This window comes from Salmo trutta, unplaced genomic scaffold (assembly GCF_901001165.1).
Source record: "Salmo trutta unplaced genomic scaffold, fSalTru1.1, whole genome shotgun sequence".
In the NCBI taxonomy this organism is placed as follows: domain Eukaryota; kingdom Metazoa; phylum Chordata; class Actinopteri; order Salmoniformes; family Salmonidae; genus Salmo; species Salmo trutta.
In genome coordinates, this window is record NW_021822962.1 from 3181639 (window position 1) to 3202470 (window position 20832).

At 45.3% G+C, this 20832-nt stretch overlaps 2 protein-coding genes across 6 annotated transcripts in view; both read left to right on the plus strand.

Annotated features, from left to right (window-relative positions):
* The first annotated feature begins 1915 nt into the window (after positions 1 to 1915).
* On the plus strand, positions 1916 to 10231 carry LOC115187784 (chromobox protein homolog 3). 3 transcript variants are annotated; one of them, XM_029746816.1, is made up of 6 exons: positions 1917 to 2153; positions 2664 to 2857; positions 3111 to 3282; positions 8634 to 8782; positions 9292 to 9415; positions 9991 to 10231. In XM_029746816.1, the coding sequence occupies exons 1-5, from the start codon at positions 2001 to 2003 to the stop codon at positions 9410 to 9412; spliced, it is 789 nt and encodes a 262-aa protein (XP_029602676.1). In that variant the 5' UTR covers positions 1917 to 2000; the 3' UTR covers positions 9413 to 9415; positions 9991 to 10231. The 3 variants fall into 3 exon arrangements, with proteins under 3 accessions (XP_029602677.1, XP_029602676.1, XP_029602675.1); XM_029746817.1 differs by lacking the exon at positions 9991 to 10231 and having other exon boundaries at positions 1916 to 2153; positions 8637 to 8782; positions 9292 to 9765; XM_029746815.1 differs by lacking the exon at positions 9991 to 10231 and having other exon boundaries at positions 9292 to 9765.
* Positions 10232 to 13040: 2809 nt separating this feature from the next.
* LOC115187776 (sorting nexin-11-like) overlaps positions 13041 to 20832 on the plus strand; it is an 8480-nt gene continuing 688 nt past the window's right edge. The window contains exons 1-7 of one of the 3 annotated variants that reach the window (XM_029746802.1): positions 13041 to 13222; positions 18736 to 18819; positions 19011 to 19111; positions 19379 to 19480; positions 19800 to 20018; positions 20537 to 20620; positions 20675 to 20832. The exon at positions 20675 to 20832 is cut by the window's right edge and continues 688 nt beyond it. In XM_029746802.1, coding sequence (XP_029602662.1) covers positions 13190 to 13222; positions 18736 to 18819; positions 19011 to 19111; positions 19379 to 19480; positions 19800 to 20018; positions 20537 to 20620; positions 20675 to 20832 — 781 coding nt within the window. In that variant the 5' untranslated portion in view covers positions 13041 to 13189. Of the gene's footprint in view, positions 13223 to 18707; positions 18820 to 19010; positions 19112 to 19378; positions 19481 to 19799; positions 20019 to 20536 lie in introns of all 3 variants that reach the window. The other 2 variants (XM_029746800.1, XM_029746801.1) reach the window with 2 other exon arrangements.

Here is a 20832-nt window from a genome sequence, read left to right on the forward strand (position 1 = left end):
GTATAATGACAGACACTGTGGGTCACTAGTTTATACAGTGCCAGAGGACACACAGGTGTCTGTAATCATGGCCGGGTGTGGCCTGATATCATTGGTTAATTCTCAGATATAAAAATAACATACCAAAAACATGAATGGACAGCATACGATCATAGATACAATCTGGCTACATAGGCCTACAAACATTTACAATAGCAAAATCACAATAATCACAAGAATGGCTTCAGATCAAAGTCGGTCGCATGCAGGCTGACTTCGGTCGTCAGCTGAACGGTGTTTCCTCTGACACATTGGTGCAGTTGGCTTCCGGGTTAAGCAAGCGTTAAGAAGCGTGGTTTGACGGGTCATGTTTTGTATGAGGATGACTCGACCTTTGCCTCTCCCAAGCCTGTTCTAAAATCCCCCATGGGAAAAATGGTGGAAAAACGATTGGAACCATTTCCCTGTTTGACCGCTAGGTTTAAGGGTGTTATGACTGTCTTTGTTACATTGAAGAAGGAAACAGAAAAGGAATTCACTCAACAAGAACATTGGTTTTATGTAGAATTTTGGCAGCTAATGGTCATTGTATGCTTATAGTACAAGTCAAACAGCCATTTTGATTCATTGATCAGTTTTGTTGATGTTACATCTAGTGGTTAATGGACAAGTCATTGTTTACACCTTTTGTGCACTTGTTTTTTATGCTAATGAAGGCCTGTTTTTTTGTTAATACTGCTGGTTTGTTTGCCTATGAGCTTTACGAGCTTTATATATTGTTTGATGCTTGCCTCACATGCTATATGCTACATGCTACACTAAATAGCCAGTGATCATTTAACCTGCTCTAGCTCTAGTCTACCACGCCACACGTTACTGCATCCAACTTTTCACGGTCATATTGAGCAAAGGGCTGAAGTTTTGTACAAGTTTTGTGTGAGTGCTACTGCTAACATTAGCAGTCATTGCCTGTATTTTTGTTCTATTAATGTGAAATATAATGCCATATTTCCCTTGATTTTGAAGAATATGAATATGATAAATAACTTACAGATCTTAGAACTGTCGTACTTTATCAGTATTAAAATGTTAAATACCTGTTCATGTTTTGTTGTCATTTGATAATTTGCAAAGAAAATATTAAGCTTCAAAATCAGGTCTTGAAAACATTTATTTTGTAGTCATTAATTACTATCCTGGACAAACGTATTAATTTGTATTTTCACAAAACTATATTTTATCATATCTTTCGTTTGAGCATAATACTATACATTTGACCTTTTGGAATATAATAATATATATGGAATACCTATGAGGAGTTTCTCAGCGTATAACAGCAGGGAATACACAATGAGGATGGACTCCCATTTACAGAATTTGAAAACTCCACAAGTGTTCTAATTCTGCACTAGACAGGATTCGAAACACAATGATAATGTTTAGGAACTTTACAGAGAGGAAACGACACCAACAGATAAGGGATCTAATTCTGCATGAAACAGGCCTCGAAACATCATAATAGTGTTTTCAACCTTTTCCTGGTTAGTGCTCCCAGTCTCTGGCAAGGTGTTCCACAACGCTTGACTATGTGGCGTTACAACACACCACGTCATGTTTCAGAACACCTTGGATGTTTCAGTAGGCTACACCTTAAATCTCTCTCATAACCCTTTACACCCATGTGTTTCAAAACTCCAGCAAAGTTAAGGTTTCGTCTCCTCAGCTCAGTTCCCACTAGTTTTAGTGTTACAAAACCCTTTATTTTAACAGCGTAGGCAACTTCTCTCCCTCATGCCCGTCGGCTAACAATCATCATTATAGCCGAGCGTATCGCCAAATCCTACTATTAAATGACAGTAGTAAACCCAAGCGAATTCCCACTGTAGACAGAGCGGACAAGCGGATCGGTCTGTGATTGGCGGATGTCGCGTCGTCTCCTCCCGGTTTTTCTGACTTGACCTCTTCCCTTGGCAACCACTTCCTCCGAGCTCCCAACCCGGCCATCTTTATTTAACTCATTCATGAAAAGTTTTTGTAAAGACACTGGAACATTGTTGCATTTGGCTACGCATCTAACGACCCACTGGACACATTGCGTTGTTTTTCTATCAGCGTGCTCCAGCGTATGCTACATCGTAGCGTATTTCTGTCACCGCCAAAGTTGGACTGAAAGCGTACGTGTTTATTAGTAATAGCCTTCGATATGTAGCCTAGTCTGCGTTAGCGTTAATCATACGATACATGAATGTACTGTTAAGTGTAGTTTGTGTATGTTTGTCAGTGACTGCAGTCCGCAGTGTTACAGCCTCTAGTCATTTCACCGGCGAGTCCGCAGTAAACATTTGTTTTGTAAATAGTAATAGATGTGTACAGAACGCGCGTAGAACGGCGATGCGCTAGCCTATCCGTTTATTTCCCCTTGACCCGGGGCTGCTAGACGTTTCAATGTAACCACATGGTGATGATGATGATAATAATGACGACGATATTCTGTCTGGACCTCGATATTGTGCTCGCGTTACATTGTAATAACGTTGCGTGAAAGATTGTACATAATATTTCTGATGAGGAGTGAATACAGTCATAGCCTCTTCACAATACACAATGAAATAGGCTACTACATTTTTCTGAATTATATTTTTCTGAGTTACACTTAACTTGAAGTATATATTTTCCCCCTGCAGGTTAGAATGAGAAAAAAGCAGAATGTGAAACAGAGAAAGGCAGAAACAATAATAACACCAACACCATTAACAACAACAACACTATCAACAACAACACCACCAGTCGTCCAGGAGTTTGTGGTTGAGAAGATCATCCATCGAAGGGTCTCCAATGGAAGAGTAGAGTACTATCTGAAGTGGAAAGGATTCACTGAGTAAGGAGAGCATTTCAACACAGTTGAATAGACCATGTGCCTCCCAAATGGCACCATATTCCCTAACGCACTACTCTTGAACATAATTACACACTAGTGCACTATATAAGGAATAGGGGGCCATTTGGGACATATACAGTAGTATCCTAAACTAGTTAAAAATAGTTGTGTCTATGAATTCCATTCATGTCTTCAGTGGCTAATATTAAAATCTTGCTGTACATAGACACACTCACACTGTTTCTGCCTCTAGTGCTGACAACACCTGGGAACCGGAGGACAACTTGGTCTGTCCTGAACTGATAGAAGAGTTCCTGAGAAACCTCTGTTTGTCTGGAGAGAATCAGGTTGAGGAAGAGAACCTACGGTCGGTGGAACCAGAGCTAGTCCCCAAAGAGGAACTGGCAGAACAGGAGACTGAGATTGTGAGTGGCTGAGATCTGGGATGACAGAGTGGCTGAGATCTGGGATGACGGAGTGACTGAGATCTGGGATGACGGAGTGGCTGAGATCTGGGATGACGGAGTGGCTGAGATCTGGGATGACGGAGTGGCTGAGATCTGGGATGACGGAGTGACTGAGATCTGGGATGACGGAGTGGCTGAGATCTGGGATGACGGAGTGGCTGAGATCTGGGATGACGGAGTGGCTGAGATCTGGGATGACGGAGTGACTGAGATCTGGGATGACGGAGTGACTGAGATCTGGGATGACGGAGTGACTGAGATCTGGGATGACGGAGTGACTGAGATCTGGGATGACAGAGTGACTGAGATCTGGGATGACAGAGTGACTGAGATCTGGGATGACAGAGTGGCTGAGATCTGGGATGACAGAGTGGCTGAGATCTGGGTTACAGAGTGACTGAGATCTGGGATGACAGAGTGGCTGAGATCTGGGATGACAGAGTGGCTGAGATCTGGGTTACAGAGTGACTGAGATCTGGGATGACAGAGTGGCTGAGATCTGGGTTACAGAGTGACTGAGATCTAGGATGACAGAGTGGCTGAGATCTGGGATGACAGAGTGGCTGAGATCTGGGATGACAGAGTGACTGAGATCTGGGATGACGGAGTGGCTGAGATCTGGGATGACGGAGTGGCTGAGATCTGGGATGACGGAGTGACTGAGATCTGGGATGACGGAGTGACTGAGATCTGGGATGACGGAGTGGCTGAGATCTGGGATGACGGAGTGGCTGAGATCTGGGATGACGGAGTGACTGAGATCTGGGATGACGGAGTGACTGAGATCTGGGATGACGGAGTGACTGAGATCTGGGATGACGGAGTGACTGAGATCTGGGATGACGGAGTGACTGAGATCTGGGATGACAGAGTGACTGAGATCTGGGATGACAGAGTGGCTGAGATCTGGGATGACAGAGTGGCTGAGATCTGGGTTACAGAGTGACTGAGATCTGGGATGACAGAGTGGCTGAGATCTGGGATGACAGAGTGGCTGAGATCTGGGTTACAGAGTGACTGAGATCTGGGATGACAGAGTGGCTGAGATCTGGGTTACAGAGTGACTGAGATCTAGGATGACAGAGTGGCTGAGATCTGGGATGACAGAGTGGCTGAGATCTGGGATGACAGAGTGGCTGAGATCTGGGATGACAGAGTGGCTGAGATCTGGGATGACAGAGTGGCTGAGATCTGGGATGACAGAGTGGCTGAGATCTGGGATGACAGAGTGGCTGAGATCTGGGATGACAGAGTGGCTGAGATCTGGGATGACAGAGTGGCTGAGATCTGGGATGACAGAGAGGCTGAGATCTGGGGTGACAGAGAGGCTGAGATCTGGGATGACAGAGTGGCTGAGATCTGGGATGACAGAGTGGCTGAGATCTGGGATGACAGAGTGACTGAGATCTGGGATGACAGAGTGACTGAGATCTGGGATGACAGAGTGACTGAGATCTGGGATGACAGAGTGGCTGAGATCTGGGATGACAGAGTGGCTGAGATCTGGGATGACAAAGTGACTGAGATCTGGGATGACAGAGTGGCTGAGATCTGGGATGACAGAGTGGCTGAGATCTGGGATGACAGAGTGGCTGAGATCTGGGATGACGGAGTGGCTGAGATCTGGGTTACAGAGTGACTGAGATCTGGGATGACGGAGTGGCTGAGATCTGGGATGACGGAGTGACTGAGATCTGGGATGACGGAGTGACTGAGATCTGGGATGACGGAGTGGCTGAGATCTGGGATGACGGAGTGGCTGAGATCTGGGATGACAGAGTGGCTGAGATCTGGGATGACAGAGTGGCTGAGATCTGGGATGACAGAGAGGCTGAGATCTGGGGTGACAGAGTGGCTGAGATCTGGGGTGACAGAGTGGCTGAGATCTGGGATGACAGAGATCTGGGATGACAGAGTGGCTGAGATCTGGGATGACAGAGTGGCTGAGATCTGGGATGACAGAGTGGCTGAGATCTGGGATGACAGAGTGGCTGAGATCTGGGATGACAGAGTGGCTGAGATCTGGGTTACAGAGTGACTGAGATCTGGGATGACAGAGTGGCTGAGATCTGGGATGACAGAGTGGCTGAGATCTGGGTTACAGAGTGGCTGAGATCTAGGATGACAGAGTGACTGAGATCTAGGATGACAGAGTGACTGAGATCTGGGATGCCAGAGTGACTGAGATCTGGGATGCCGGAGTGACTGAGATCTGGGATGACAGAGTGGCTGAGATCTGGGTTACAGAGTGACTGAGATCTAGGATGACAGAGTGGCTGAGATCTGGGATGACAGAGTGACTGAGATCTGGGATGACGGAGTGACTGAGATCTGGGATGACGGAGTGACTGAGATCTGGGATGACGGAGTGACTGAGATCTGGGATGACGGAGTGACTGAGATCTGGGATGACGGAGTGACTGAGATCTGGGATGACGGAGTGACTGAGATCTGGGATGACAAAAAGGTCGGCTCCATCAAATCCTTGTTTATTAATGTCAATAGAAGACTGGTCTGTAGATCAGTGTGTTTATTAATGTCAATAGAAGACTGGTCTGTAGATCAGTGTGTTTATTAATGTCAATAGAAGACTGGTCTGTAGATCAGTGTGTTTATTAATGTCAATAGAAGACTGGTCTGTAGATCAGTGTGTTTATTAATGTCAATAGAAGACTGGTCTGTAGATCAGTGTGTTTATTAATGTCAATAGAAGACTGGTCTGTAGATCAGTGTGTTTATTAATATCAATAGAAGACTGGTCTGTAGATCAGTGTGTTTATTAATGTCAATAGAAGACTGGTCTGTAGATCAGTGTGTTTATTAATGTCAATAGAAGACTGGTCTGTAGATCAGTGTGTTTATTAATGTCAATAGAAGACTGGTCTGCAGATCAGTGTTTATTAATGTCAATAGAAGACTGGTCTGCAGATCAGTGTGTTTATTAATGTCAATAGAAGACTGGTCTGCAGATCAGTGTTTATTAATGTCAATAGAAGACTGGTCTGTAGATCAGTGTGTTTATTAATGTCAATAGAAGACTGGTCTGTAGATCAGTGTGTTTATTAATGTCAATAGAAGACTGGTCTGTAGATCAGTGTGTGTATAAATGTCAATAGAAGACTGGTCTGTAGATCAGTGTGTTTATTAATGTCAATAGAAGACTGGTCTGCAGATCAGTGTTTATTAATGTCAATAGAAGACTGGTCTGCAGATCAGTGTGTTTATTAATGTCAATAGAAGACTGGTCTGTAGATCAGTGTGTGTATGTAGGTTTATTACTATATGATCATGGAATAGAATAAGAATACCGGTACCCAAAAATACACATTTGTTATATTATGATAAAAGCTCCACAGTAATGTGGAACAGTTACCTCAGCAGACTGATATAGGAATAGAACCAGGAAGGAGGCATTCTAATTCCAGAATGATATCCAGACATTCTGCTCCAGATATACACATGTTTCATTGTTCCCTTGGAGTCAATGTTTCCACTTTCCATGCCTGGCACTGCTTCCACATAGTACTATAGTGATTCAACAACCCTTTGACTAAATTACAAACAAAATGTCTAGAACACCTGAGCAAAACATCTTTGTTCAGCATGTACAGTGTCGCTTATCTCTATTAAATATTGAGACGGGGAGAGTCGTTGAGTCGTTGCCTTGATTATAATGCTCCTCTAACTCATCACAACAGAATATCTCTCTAACTGGTCTGTTGTGTTCTAATGCTCCTCTAACTCATCACAACAGGAGATCCCTCTGACTGGTCTGTTGTGTTCTAATGCTCCTCTAACTCATCACAACAGGAGATCTCTCTGACTGGTCTGTTGTGTTCTAATGCTCCTCTAACTCATCACAACAGGAGATCTCTCTGACTGGTCTGTTGTGTTCTAATGCTCCTCTAACTCATCACAACAGGAGATCTCTCTGACAGGTCTGTTGTGTTCTAATGCTCCTCTAACTCATCACAACAGGAGATCTCTCTGACAGGTCTGTTGTGTTCTAATGCTCCTCTAACTCATCACAACAGGAGATCTCTCTGACAGGTCTGTTGTGTTCTAATGCTCCTCTAACTCATCACAACAGGAGATCTCTCTGACAGGTCTGTTGTGTTCTAATGCTCCTCTAACTCATCACAACAGGAGATCTCTCTGACAGGTCTGTTGTGTTCTAATGCTCCTCTAACTCATCACAACAGGAGATCTCTCTGACAGGTCTGTTGTGTTCTAATGCTCCTCTAACTCATCACAACAGGAGATCCCTCTGACTGGTCTGTTGTGTTCTAATGCTCCTCTAACTCATCACAACAGGAGATCTCTCTGACAGGTCTGTTGTGTTCTAATGCTCCTCTAACTCATCACAACAGGAGATCTCTCTGACTGGTCTGTTGTGTTCTAATGCTCCTCTAACTCATCACAACAGGAGATCTCTCTAACTGGTCTGTTGTGTTCTAATGCTCCTCTAACTCATCACAACAGGAGATCCCTCTGACTGGTCTGTTGTGTTCTAATGCTCCTCTAACTCATCACAACAGGAGATCTCTCTGACAGGTCTGTTGTGTTCTAATGCTCCTCTAACTCATCACAACAGGAGATCTCTCTGACAGGTCTGTTGTGTTCTAATGCTCCTCTAACTCATCACAACAGGAGATCCCTCTGACTGGTCTGTTGTGTTCTAATGCTCCTCTAACTCATCACAACAGGAGATCTCTCTGACTGGTCTGTTGTGTTCTAATGCTCCTCTAACTCATCACAACAGGAGATCCCTCTGACAGGTCTGTTGTGTTCTAATGCTCCTCTAACTCATCACAACAGGAGATCCCTCTGACTGGTCTGTTGTGTTCTAATGCTCCTCTAACTCATCACAACAGGAGATCTCTCTGACTGGTCTGTTGTGTTCTAATGCTCCTCTAACTCATCACAACAGGAGATCTCTCTGACTGGTCTGTTGTGTTCTAATGCTCCTCTAACTCATCACAACAGGAGATCTCTCTGACTGGTCTGTTGTGTTCTAATGCTCCTCTAACTCATCACAACAGGAGATCTCTCTGACTGGTCTGTTGTGTTCTAATGCTCCTTTAACTCATCACAACAGGAGATCTCTCTGACTGGTCTGTTGTGTTCTAATGCTCCTCTAACTCATCACAACAGGAGATCTCTCTGACTGGTCTGTTGTGTTCTAATGCTCCTTTAACTCATCACAACAGGAGATCTCTCTGACTGGTCTGTTGTGTTCTAATGCTCCTCTAACTCATCACAACAGGAGATCCCTCTGACTGGTCAGCTGTGTTGTGTTGTCCTCCCAGCAGGTGTACAGTGAGCAGAGACATAATGACCTCCAGGAACCAGCTGACCGGGAGTCAGATTCTCCCACTGCCCTCACGTGCCCCCTGGAACCTGAACGCATCATCGGCTCCACAGACAGACACGGAGAACTCATGTTCCTCATCAAATGGTACAGTTAATCGCTTCCATACTGCCACAACAGACTGCAACAAACACCAACTAACTCCAACATTCCAAGGTTGGCAGATGTTGTCTGTTGTTTTTAGAATAAAACCTCTCTGTCACACAACTGGTTCCTCTTGTCTTCCTGACTGTATGCCAGGCAGCAACAGACTAGTGTAGGCTACATTCCTCAAACATACTAGTCATTTCTGGTAAACAACAGACTAGTGTAGGCTACATTCCTCAAACATACTAGTCATTTCTGGTAAACAACAGACTAGTGTAGGCTACATTCCTCAAACATACTAGTCATTTCTGGTAAAGACTTTTGATTGTGCAACAGCACCAAAGTAGTTATAATGATGTGCTCTGACAAACAGAAAGACATGGACTTTACCCCCCTGTTGTAGTCTCCCTCTCTCTTTACATGTGTAAAGATATTATCTATGTAATAATATGTCATAGGGACGGTATAATGATTGTAATCATGGCTTGTATCCCTGTGTGTCTGTACAGGAAGAACCGTGACGAGGTGGCCCTGCTGTCAGCCAGGGAGGCCAGCGCCAGGTATCCTGAGGTGGTTGTAGCCTTCTACGAGGACAAACTCACCTGGCACTCTGGGGACGAGGACCAGTAAAGGGTGTGTGTGTGTGTGTCGTAGAGTCTGTGTGTGTGTGCATGTGAGTACACAAGTATGGATGTGAACTGACAAGCATCTGTAGGCATCTCATAGGTTCATTTGTCCTCCAGCGGACCAAGGTCCTCCTTCAGCTGACATTAAAGGCTCAGTGTGTGAAACCATGTCCTGCTGCAGGTAGACTGAGTCATGGTGGCAGGTGTAAAAGCCCTCTACGGGGTTGGCTGGGCCTCTTCCTGCTTCCTGTGGTGCTGGGTGAGGTCACAATGCCTTTAGGGATGTAGTGCAGCGTGGGGTGGAGTTCAGAACCATTCATAGAGACGTCTATCTCTCTCTGTGGCTCTGATTGAGTTGAAACTCATGAAATGAAGGCAGACAGACGGTTCACGCTGATGAATGCTCCCCCAGTCTATTGTAGAACATTTCAACCCCAAGCTCTTTGTCGAAGCCTGACGAAGTGTGCGAGTATCTCTCTGGATTACATGCCTTTGTTTTTTGGGATCCAGCACTTAAAGTGACTGGATGTGTGTACACTACGTCTGAAGAGTTGGAACTAACCCTTAGCATTCCTTTCCCAGTGTCTTCATGTACTGCAGCAGACTGAATCACTGTGGACACTGTGTTCTGTTTGACTTTGACTACTGATACTGTGGTCGTAGAAGCCCATGTGATTGTATTGGAGTTTAGTACTAGATTTAGTTTGTTGTATCTTCTGGCTCTGGGGCACCTTGGCCACGAGGCTCTCCCTCCGGCTCGGCTCTCCCTCCGGCTCTCCCTCCGGCTCGGCTCTCCCTCCGGCTCGGCTCTCCCTCCGGCTCTCCCTCCGGCTCTCCCTCCGGCTCGGCTCTCCCTCCGGCTCTCCCTCCACTCTCCCTCCGGCTCTCCCTCCGGCTCGGCTCTCCCTCCGGCTCGGCTCTCCCTCCGGCTCTCCCTCCGGCTCTCCCTCCGGCTCGGCTCTCCCTCCGGCTCTCCCTCCACTCTCCCTCCGGCTCTTCCACTGTGAGATGTCTGTTGTTTTATTAACTATAGTAATATTGTATAGTATTGGGTTCACTGTGAGATGTCTGTTGTTTTATTAACTATAGTAATATTGTATAGTATTGGGTTCACTGTGAGATGTCTGTTGTTTTATTAACTATAGTAATATTGTATAGTATTGGGTTCACTGTGAGATGTCTGTTGTTTTATTAACTATAGTAATATTGTATAGTATTGGGTTCACTGTGAGATGTCTGTTGTTTTATTAACTATAGTAATATTGTATAGTATTGGGTTCACTGTGTGTTACACTCAATAGATAACTACTGGCCACCTAATATGATATCTGCCCCATTTACGCTTTGCCACAATCCTTGAAATTGTACTTTTTGTGTGTGTGAATCAAAGTTGATAAATGTGTTACATTTAGTTTACTGACAAATGTAGAAAAGTGTTGAATGATACTAGACGGTATGCTGTTTAATGTAGAACATGATAGTAGACGGTATGCTGTTTAATGTAGAACGTGATAGTAGACGGTATGCTGTTTAATGTAGAACATGATAGTAGACGGTATGCTGTTTAATGTAGAACATGATAGTAGACGGTATGCTGTTTAATGTAGAACGTGATAGTAGACGGTATGCTGTTTAATGTAGAACATGATAGTAGACGGTATGCTGTTTAATGTAGAACATGATAGTAGACGGTATGCTGTTTAATGTAGAACGTGATAGTAGACGGTATGCTGTTTAATGTAGAACATGATAGTAGACGGTATGCTATGCTGTTTAATGTAGAACATGATAGTAGACGGTATGCTGTTTAATGTAGAACGATGATAGTAGACGGTATGCTGTTTAAGTTAGAACATGATAGTAGACGGTATGCTGTTTAATGTGAGAACATGATAGTAGACGGTATGCTGTTTAATGTAGAACATTGATAGTAGACGGTATGCTGTTTAATGTAGAACGTGATAGTAGACGGTATGCTGTTTAATGTAGAACATGATAGTAGACGGTATTATGCTGTTTTAATGTAGAACATGATAGTAGACGGTATGCTGTTAATGTAGAACGTGATAGTAGACGGTATGCTGTTTAATGTAGAACATGATAGTAGACGGTATGCTGTTTAATGTAGAACGTGATAGTAGACTGTATGCTGTTTAATGTAGAACGTGATAGTAGACGGTATGCTGTTTAATGTAGAACATGATAGTAGACGGTATGCTGTTTAATGTAGAACATGATAGTAGACGGTATGCTGTTTAATGTAGAACATGATAGTAGACGGTATGCTGTTTAATGTAGAACATGATAGTAGACGGTATGCTGTTTAATGTAGAACATGATAGTAGACGGTATGCTGTTTAATGTAGAACTTGATAGTAGACGGTATGCTGTTTGATGTAGAACATAACCAAGGGTTTTATTAGTGACCATGGGGATTTGACGAGTTACTCTGATCAAAATGTGACATCACATATGAAAAAAGTATATGTGATGTGATTATGTTAATTCTACCCAGTCACTGATTGTTCTCAGCTACTCTTAACCAAATATTTATCCACCAACCTATATTTGTTACTGATAAATCATTGTTTTGTTAAGGGGCCCAGAGTTATATATGTTCAGGACAAACTCTAGTCCCTACACAAAAATGACTGACACTGTATTCATTGTGCACCTCTCCCATGACTGGAATGTTATGGGACAATGGAATGTTATGGGACAATGGAATGTTATGGGACAATGGAATGTTATGGGACAATGTCTGCATCCCAAACGGAACCCTACTTCCTTTGTAGTGCACTATATAGGGAATGGTCTGCCATTTGAGACTCTGCCATTCTGTTGAACCTTTAGTTCTGAGCTGCCTCTGACTGACTAAGTTAGTGTACCTGTTGACCTTTGATCTGTGAAGTGTCTGTCTGTGAATAAAGCTAGCTGTCACCCTGTGAACCTTTAATGTTCTGTTTCTCACATTATTCACATTAACAAAGACTCAATGACAACAAACACAAACAACAGAGTAAAACAATCACGCTTTGGGACAGTTGTACAAAGACTGCATTTCTAAATTATATTCTTCAAGAATTAATGACAATATATCATTCATTGAATGACCATTGTACAGCAGCAAATATTGTTGATTGTACCTTAACAAGATGGTACCATATAAGCTACAGTAACACCTTGTTCAGTAGATTTGATGACCAGAGAAAGAGATACAGCCATAGAGACATGACAGTTGTATTTGTACTATGTGGATACACACCAACACACCTGTGACTTCCAGGTGTGCTCAAGTACTCTGAAATGGCATTCAAACGAGGAAGCTGAGCAGAACGAGCATTGCAGTGTCACATATAAACACACAGTGACATTGCAATTGTCATCCAGGTCAGGAGGTAAAGACAGTGTTGGTTACTACACACTGTTTTACTAGAGAACAGAGCAGTGGTTCTATCAGGGTCAGTGTAGTTACCATCCTGATCCTAGGGTTGTATAGGGTTTTATTAGGTACTTCCAGGTCAGACGGTCCAACAGAACAACAACAAATACAGACAGAACGTCTCCGTTACCTTATATGGTACACAATAACATGTTTTATATCAGAGGTTTATGGAAGCAGCACAAGGTGTTCCTCAATCCTCTGTCCTGTGACTGGATACCTTCAGACCTGTTTGTCCATAATAAAGAGGACGAGGATCAGCTGTTCTCTCAGAGCGTAACGTTCATTCATTCCCCAGTCCGCTGTGGATGTGATCTGATCGGGATCTGAACTTGAAGAATGAGAGAAGTGATTAACAACCTTGTGTTCCAGGTACGACTGGAGTCTTTTATCAATCAAATCCATGGGAAGTATATGTGTGTCTGAGGTTTTAGATATTGTTTTCAGTGTATCATGTAATAGTACTGTGGGTAATGTTGCCCAGTGAGGGTTGGTGTGGGGGTCTCTTCCTGCTTCAGTAGGTTAAACTAGCTGGATAGTACTGTGGGTAATGTTGCTCAATGAGGGTCGGTGTGGGGGTCTCTTCCTGCTTCAGTAGGTTGAACTAGCTGGATAGTACTGTGGGTAATGTTACCCAGTGAGGGTTGGTGTGGGGGTCTCTTCCTGCTTCAGTAGGTTGAACTAGCTGGATAGTACTGTGGGTAATGTTGCTCAATGAGGGTCGGTGTGGGGGTCTCTTCCTGCTTCAGTAGGTTGAACTAGCTGGATAGTACTGTGGGTAATGTTACCCAGTGAGGGTTGGTGTGGGGGTCTCTTCCTGCTTCAGTAGGTTGAACTAGCTGGATAGTACTGTGGGTAATGTTGCCCAGTGAGGGTTGGTGTGGGGGTCTCTTCCTGCTTCAGTAGGTTGAACTAGCTGGATAGTACTGTGGGTAATGTTGCCCAGTGAGGGTTGGTGTGGGGGTCTCTTCCTGCTTCAGTAGGTTAAACTAGCTGGATAGTACTGTGGGTAATGTTGCTCAATGAGGGTCAGTGTGGGGGTCTCTTCCTGCTTCAGTAGGTTGAACTAGCTGGATAGTACTGTGGGTAATGTTACCCAGTGAGGGTTGGTGTGGGGGTCTCTTCCTGCTTCAGTAGGTTGAACTAGCTGGATAGTACTGTGGGTGATGTTGCCCAGTGAGGGTTGGTGTGGGGGTCTCTTCCTGCTTCAGTAGGTTGAACTAGCTGGATAGTACTGTGGGTAATGTTGCCCAGTGAGGGTTGGTGTGGGGGTCTCTTCCTGCTTCAGTAGGTTAAACTAGCTGGACAGTACTGTGGGGGTCTCTTCCTGCTTCAGTAGGTTGAACTAGCTGGATAGTACTGTGGGTAATGTTGCCCAGTGAGGGTTGGTGTGGGGGTCTCTTCCTGCTTCAGTAGGTTGAACTAGCTGGATAGTACTGTGGGTATTGTTGCTCAGTGAGGGTCGGTGTGGGGGTCTCTTCTTGCTTCAGTAGGTTGAACTAGCTGGATAGTACTGTGGGTAATGTTACCCAGTGAGGGTTGGTGTGGGGGTCTCTTCCTGCTTCAGTAGGTTGAACTAGCTGGATAGTACTGTGGGTGATGTTGCCCAGTGAGGGTTGGTGTGGGGGTCTCTTCCTGCTTCAGTAGGTTGAACTAGCTGGATAGTACTGTGGGTAATGTTGCCCAGTGAGGGTTGGTGTGGGGGTCTCTTCCTGCTTCAGTAGGTTAAACTAGCTGGACAGTACTGTGGGGGTCTCTTCCTGCTTCAGTAGGTTGAACTAGCTGGATAGTACTGTGGGTAATGTTGCCCAGTGAGGGTTGGTGTGGGGGTCTCTTCCTGCTTCAGTAGGTTGAACTAGCTGGATAGTACTGTGGGTATTGTTGCTCAGTGAGGGTCGGTGTGGGGGTCTCTTCTTGCTTCAGTAGGTTGAACTAGCTGGATAGTACTGTGGGTAATGTTGCCCAGTGAGGGTCGGTGTGGGGATCTCTTCCTGCTTCAGTAGGTTAAACTAGCTGGATAGTACTGTGGGTAATGTTGCTCAGTGAGGGTTGGTGTGGGGGTCTCTTCCTGCTTCAGTAGGTTGAACTAGCTGGATAGTACTGTGGGTAATGTTGCCCAGTGAGGGTCGGTGTGGGGGTCTCTTCCTGCTTCAGTAGGTTGAACTAGCTGGACAGTACTGTGGGGGTCTCTTCCTGCTTCAGTAGGTTGAACTAGCTGGACAGTACTGTGGGGGTCTCTTCCTGCTTCAGTAGGTTGAACTAGCTGGATAGTACTGTGGGGGTCTTCCTGCTTCAGTAGGTTGAACTAGCTGGATAGTACTGTGGGTAATGTTGCTCAGTGAGGGTCGGTGTGGGGGTCTCTTCATGCTTCAGTAGGTTGAACTAGCTGGACAGTACTGTGGGGGTCTCTTCCTGCTTCAGTAGGTTGAACTAGCTGGACAGTACTGTGGGGGTCTCTTCCTGCTTCAGTAGGTTGAACTAGCTGGATAGTACTGTGGGGGGTCTCTTCCTGCTTCAGTAGGTTGAACTAGCTGGACAGTACTGTGGGTAATGTTGCCCAGTGAGGGTCGGTGTGGGGGTCTCTTCCTGCTTCAGTAGGTTGAACTAGCTGGATAGTACTGTGGGGGTCTCTTCCGGCTTCAGTAGGTTGAACTAGCTGGATAGTACTGTGGGGGTCTCTTCCTGCTTCAGTAGGTTGAACTAGCTGGATAGTACTGTGGGGGTCTCTTCCGGCTTCAGTAGGTTGAACTAGCTGGACAGTACTGTGGGTGTCTCTTCCTGCTTCAGTAGGTTGAACTAGCTGGATAGTACTGTGGGTAGTGTTGACTGTGAGGGTCGGTGTGGGGGTCTCTTCCTGCTTCAGTAGGTTGAACTAGCTGGATAGTACTGTGGGTAATGTTGCTCAGTGAGGGTCGGTGTGGGGGTCTCTTCCTGCTTCAGTAGGTTAAACTAGCTGGATAGTACTGTGGAGGTCTCTTCCTGCTTCAGTAGGTTGAACTAGCTGGATAGTACTGTGGGTAATGTTGCCCAGTGAGGGTCGGTGTGGGGATCTCTTCCTGCTTCAGTAGGTTAAACTAGCTGGATAGTACTGTGGGTAATGTTGCTCAGTGAGGGTTGGTGTGGGGGTCTCTTCCTGCTTCAGTAGGTTGAACTAGCTGGATAGTACTGTGGGTAATGTTGCCCAGTGAGGGTCGGTGTGGGGGTCTCTTCCTGCTTCAGTAGGTTGAACTAGCTGGACAGTACTGTGGGGGTCTCTTCCTGCTTCAGTAGGTTGAACTAGCTGGACAGTACTGTGGGGGTCTCTTCCTGCTTCAGTAGGTTGAACTAGCTGGATAGTACTGTGGGGGTCTTCCTGCTTCAGTAGGTTGAACTAGCTGGATAGTACTGTGGGTAATGTTGCTCAGTGAGGGTCGGTGTGGGGGTCTCTTCATGCTTCAGTAGGTTGAACTAGCTGGACAGTACTGTGGGGGTCTCTTCCTGCTTCAGTAGGTTGAACTAGCTGGACAGTACTGTGGGGGTCTCTTCCTGCTTCAGTAGGTTGAACTAGCTGGATAGTACTGTGGGGGTCTCTTCCTGCTTCAGTAGGTTGAACTAGCTGGACAGTACTGTGGGTAATGTTGCCCAGTGAGGGTCGGTGTGGGGGTCTCTTCCTGCTTCAGTAGGTTGAACTAGCTGGATAGTACTGTGGGGGTCTCTTCCGGCTTCAGTAGGTTGAACTAGCTGGATAGTACTGTGGGGGTCTCTTCCTGCTTCAGTAGGTTGAACTAGCTGGATAGTACTGTGGGGGTCTCTTCCGGCTTCAGTAGGTTGAACTAGCTGGACAGTACTGTGGGTGTCTCTTCCTGCTTCAGTAGGTTGAACTAGCTGGATAGTACTGTGGGTAGTGTTGACTGTGAGGGTCGGTGTGGGGGTCTCTTCCTGCTTCAGTAGGTTGAACTAGCTGGATAGTACTGTGGGTAATGTTGCTCAGTGAGGGTCGGTGTGGGGGTCTCTTCCTGCTTCAGTAGGTTAAACTAGCTGGATAGTACTGTGGAGGTCTCTTCCTGCTTCAGTAGGTTGAACTAGCTGGATAGTACTGTGGGGGTCTCTTCCTGCTTCAGTAGGTTGAACTAGCTGGACAGTACTGTGGGGGTCTCTTCCTGCTTCAGTAGGTTGAACTAGCTGGATAGTACTGTGGGGGTCTCTTCCTGCTTCAGTAGGTTGAACTAGCTGGACAGTACTGTGGGGGTCTCTTCCTGCTTCAGTAGGTTGAACTAGCTGGACAGTACTGTGGGGGTCTCTTCCTGCTTCAGTAGGTTGAACTAGCTGGATAATACTGTGGGGGTCTCTTCCTGCTTCAGTAGGTTGAACTAGCTGGACAGTACTGTGGGGGTCTCTTCCTGCTTCAGTAGGTTGAACTAGCTGGACAGTACTGTGGGGGTCTCTTCCTGCTTCAGTAGGTTGAACTAGCTGGACAGTACTGTGGGGGTCTCTTCCTGCTTCAGTAGGTTGAACTAGCTGGATAATACTGTGGGGGTCTCTTCCTGCTTCAGTAGGTTGAACTAGCTGGACAGTACTGTGGGGGTCTCTTCCTGCTTCAGTAGGTTGAACTAGCTGGACAGTACTGTGGGGGTCTCTTCCTGCTTCAGTAGGTTGAACTAGCTGGACAGTACTGTGGGGGTCTCTTCCTGCTTCAGTAGGTTGAACTAGCTGGATAGTACTGTGGGGTCTCTTCCTGCTTCAGTAGGTTGAACTAGCTGGATAGTACTGTGGGGGTCTCTTCCTGCTTCAGTAGGTTGAACTAGCTGGACAGTACTGTGGGGGTCTCTTCCTGCTTCAGTAGGTTGAACTAGCTGGATAGTACTGTGGGGGTCTCTTCCTGCTTCAGTAGGTTGAACTAGCTGGACAGTACTGTGGGGGTCTCTTCCTGCTTCAGTAGGTTGAACTAGCTGGACAGTACTGTGGGGGTCTCTTCCTGCTTCAGTAGGTTGAACTAGCTGGACAGTACTGTGGGGGTCTCTTCCTGCTTCAGTAGGTTGAACTAGCTGGATAGTACTGTGGGGGTCTTCCTGCTTCAGTAGGTTGAACTAGCTGGACAGTACTGTGGGGGTCTCTTCCTGCTTCAGTAGGTTGAACTAGCTGGACAGTACTGTGGGGGTCTCTTCCTGCTTCAGTAGGTTGAACTAGCTGGATAGTACTGTGGGGGTCTCTTCCTGCTTCAGTAGGTTGAACTAGCTGGACAGTACTGTGGGGGTCTCTTCCTGCTTCAGTAGGTTGAACTAGCTGGACAGTACTGTGGGTAGAAATCTACAGATCTAAAGATGTTTCATTCCTCCTGAAAACATACTGTAAATCCCAAATCAGATGGTGTAAGAGAGAGAGATCAGCGCTACTTCTGCTTTCACTCTGCGGTACAGTAAATAAACTGGACCAACCTGTAAAAGGCACAGGGTTTTCTGATAAACAGATGTAGGATCTTCATTTGAGCTAGTTTTCTACAGCAGGAAAATAATCCTGCAGAACAGGAAATGTGAATTATTATGTGGATTATAATGAATGGACAGTTTTGTAGGGATTGATAAATTTTTTGTTAGGGCAAATCAAGTCTGAAATTTTAAATAGGAAATTGCTAAATTTAGAAGCCTTTTTAAAACTCAAATACACTACATGTTTGCATTTCCTGCTGTGGAGGACAATGCTCAGCAACAAAATAATGATCAAATTAAGATCCTACATGTCTAGAGTTGGAGTGAGTCAATGATTGCACTTCCTGTATTTCTGCCCTGTAAAACTTCCATCTTTGCCTCAGACCGTGCATTCTCACTTCTCATCCACAGTTTAGTTAAGTGTGGCTCAGTCTCTCTCCTTACCTCCTCAGTCTCTCTCCTCTCCTCCCCATGGAGCAGTTTATCAGTGTCTGGGTTCGGGATCCTCGGATTCAGAAGAATGACTTCTGGCATGCCCACATGGACTATGAAATCTGTATACATGTAAGTATGATGTCCTGAGACAATGGGGGAAAACAAAGGGGATGTGGCTGACGTGCAAACCAATATTTCATTTCCGAATTGGTTCTATTTAGGTTAAGGCTATGGTTAAGGTAAGGGTCCGTTTTAGTTTTCTCCACCTGTTCATACGGATGATGGAATATCAGTGTTAAACTGCTGTTGTCTCTCCTCAGACCAACAGTCTCTGCTTCACTAAGAAGATCTCCTGTGTGAGGAGAAGGTACCGTGAGTTCGTATGGCTCCGGCAGAAACTACAGGCAAACTCCCTACTCATGTAGGTATTCATAGGAGGATGGCATACTCTATATGTATAGCATATTGACCTAAGATAGCTGGGGACACATTTAACAAATGTACATAATGAAAATACTTCCACATGTCTTGTGTCTCTAACTAGTGGTTGTTAAAAAAGGTGCCAATTATTTTAGATTCTTTAAGAATCAATGACTATATATAATTAATTAAACAGTCCAGAAAATGGATGTACCAATCCCAGATTGACCCTTTAAGTGTGTTTTGATTTGATTGTCTCCATTTCCAGGGTCCAGCTACCTGAACTACCACCTAAGAACCCTTTCTTTAGCCTGAACAATGCCCAGCAGATCACAGAGAGGATGAAGGGCCTCCAGAAGTTCCTTCAACTGTGAGTGTCCTCCTAACAAACATTACAAAAATAACAAGAAAAATAGTTGTAAAAAAATACTAGAAAAACAACGGTTATACTCAAGAGTTAAAGGCCTACTAAACATTTGTTACACATATGCATATGCCTCCTCGTTGCTGCACTAGGTTGTGCTTCCTGTGTTTTTCTGGCTGTAGTGAACAATAGACACTGTAATAGGTTATATTTGACTAATGTTAAACAAATCAACATACCCATGAATATCCATTTGTATTTATGGGTCTGTTGGTATAGTACCAGAGTTCCATTTTCTAATATGCCCATTGGTATTTCATGCCAGGACCCTGGAGAGTAATCTGCTTCTGTCAGACAGCTGTCTGCACCTCTTCCTGCAGTCGGAGCTGGGGGTGTCCCAGATAGAGGCCTGCGCCTCAGGGAGAACCCATTACTCTGTGTCCCAGGCCGTGCTGCGCTGCGGCTGCAAACTGCAACGCTTCCACTCCCAGGAGGACCTGTTAGAGACCAGCCGCAAGGAGTCCTGTGACTCCGACTCTGTTAGGTAGGTAGGCCTCACAAGCACACACACACACACACACACACACACACACACACACACACACACACACACACACACACACACACACACACACACACACACACACACACACACACACACACATTCATTAGACACACACATACACACACACACACACACATACATTAGACACACACACACACACACATTCATTAGACACACACATACACACACACACACATACATTAGACACACACAATGTATGTAAAAGTCAAACCTACCAGCGACATTATATGATGACCAGTGCAGTTGAATTGGATTTTTCTGTCCAGTGCAGTTGAATTGGAATTCTCTGTCCAGTGCAGTTGAATTGGAATTCTCTGTCCAGTGCAGTTGAATTGGATTTTTCTGTCCAGTGCAGTTGAATTGGATTTTTCTGTCCAGTGCAGTTGAATTGGATTTTTCTGTCCAGTGCAGTTGAATTGGAATTCTCTGTCCAGGGCAGTTGAATTTAATTGTACAGTATGTGTCTCTTTTTTCAGTGGGTTTGTAGAGCCGGAACCCAGCAGTAAAGATGGAGCTGCTTCCTCACCCCCAGAGACCCTAGCTCTGTCTCTACCTGATAGGACCAGACCTAACCCCAGCCAGGAAGAGACCCTAGCTCTGTCTCTACCTGATAGGACCAGACCTAACCCCAGCCAGGAAGAGACCCTAGCTCTGTCTCTACCTGATAGGACCAGACCTAACCCCAGCCAGGAAGAGACCCTAACTCTGTCTCTATCTGATAGGACCAGACCTAACCCCAACCAGGAAGAGACCCTAACTCTGTCTCTACCTG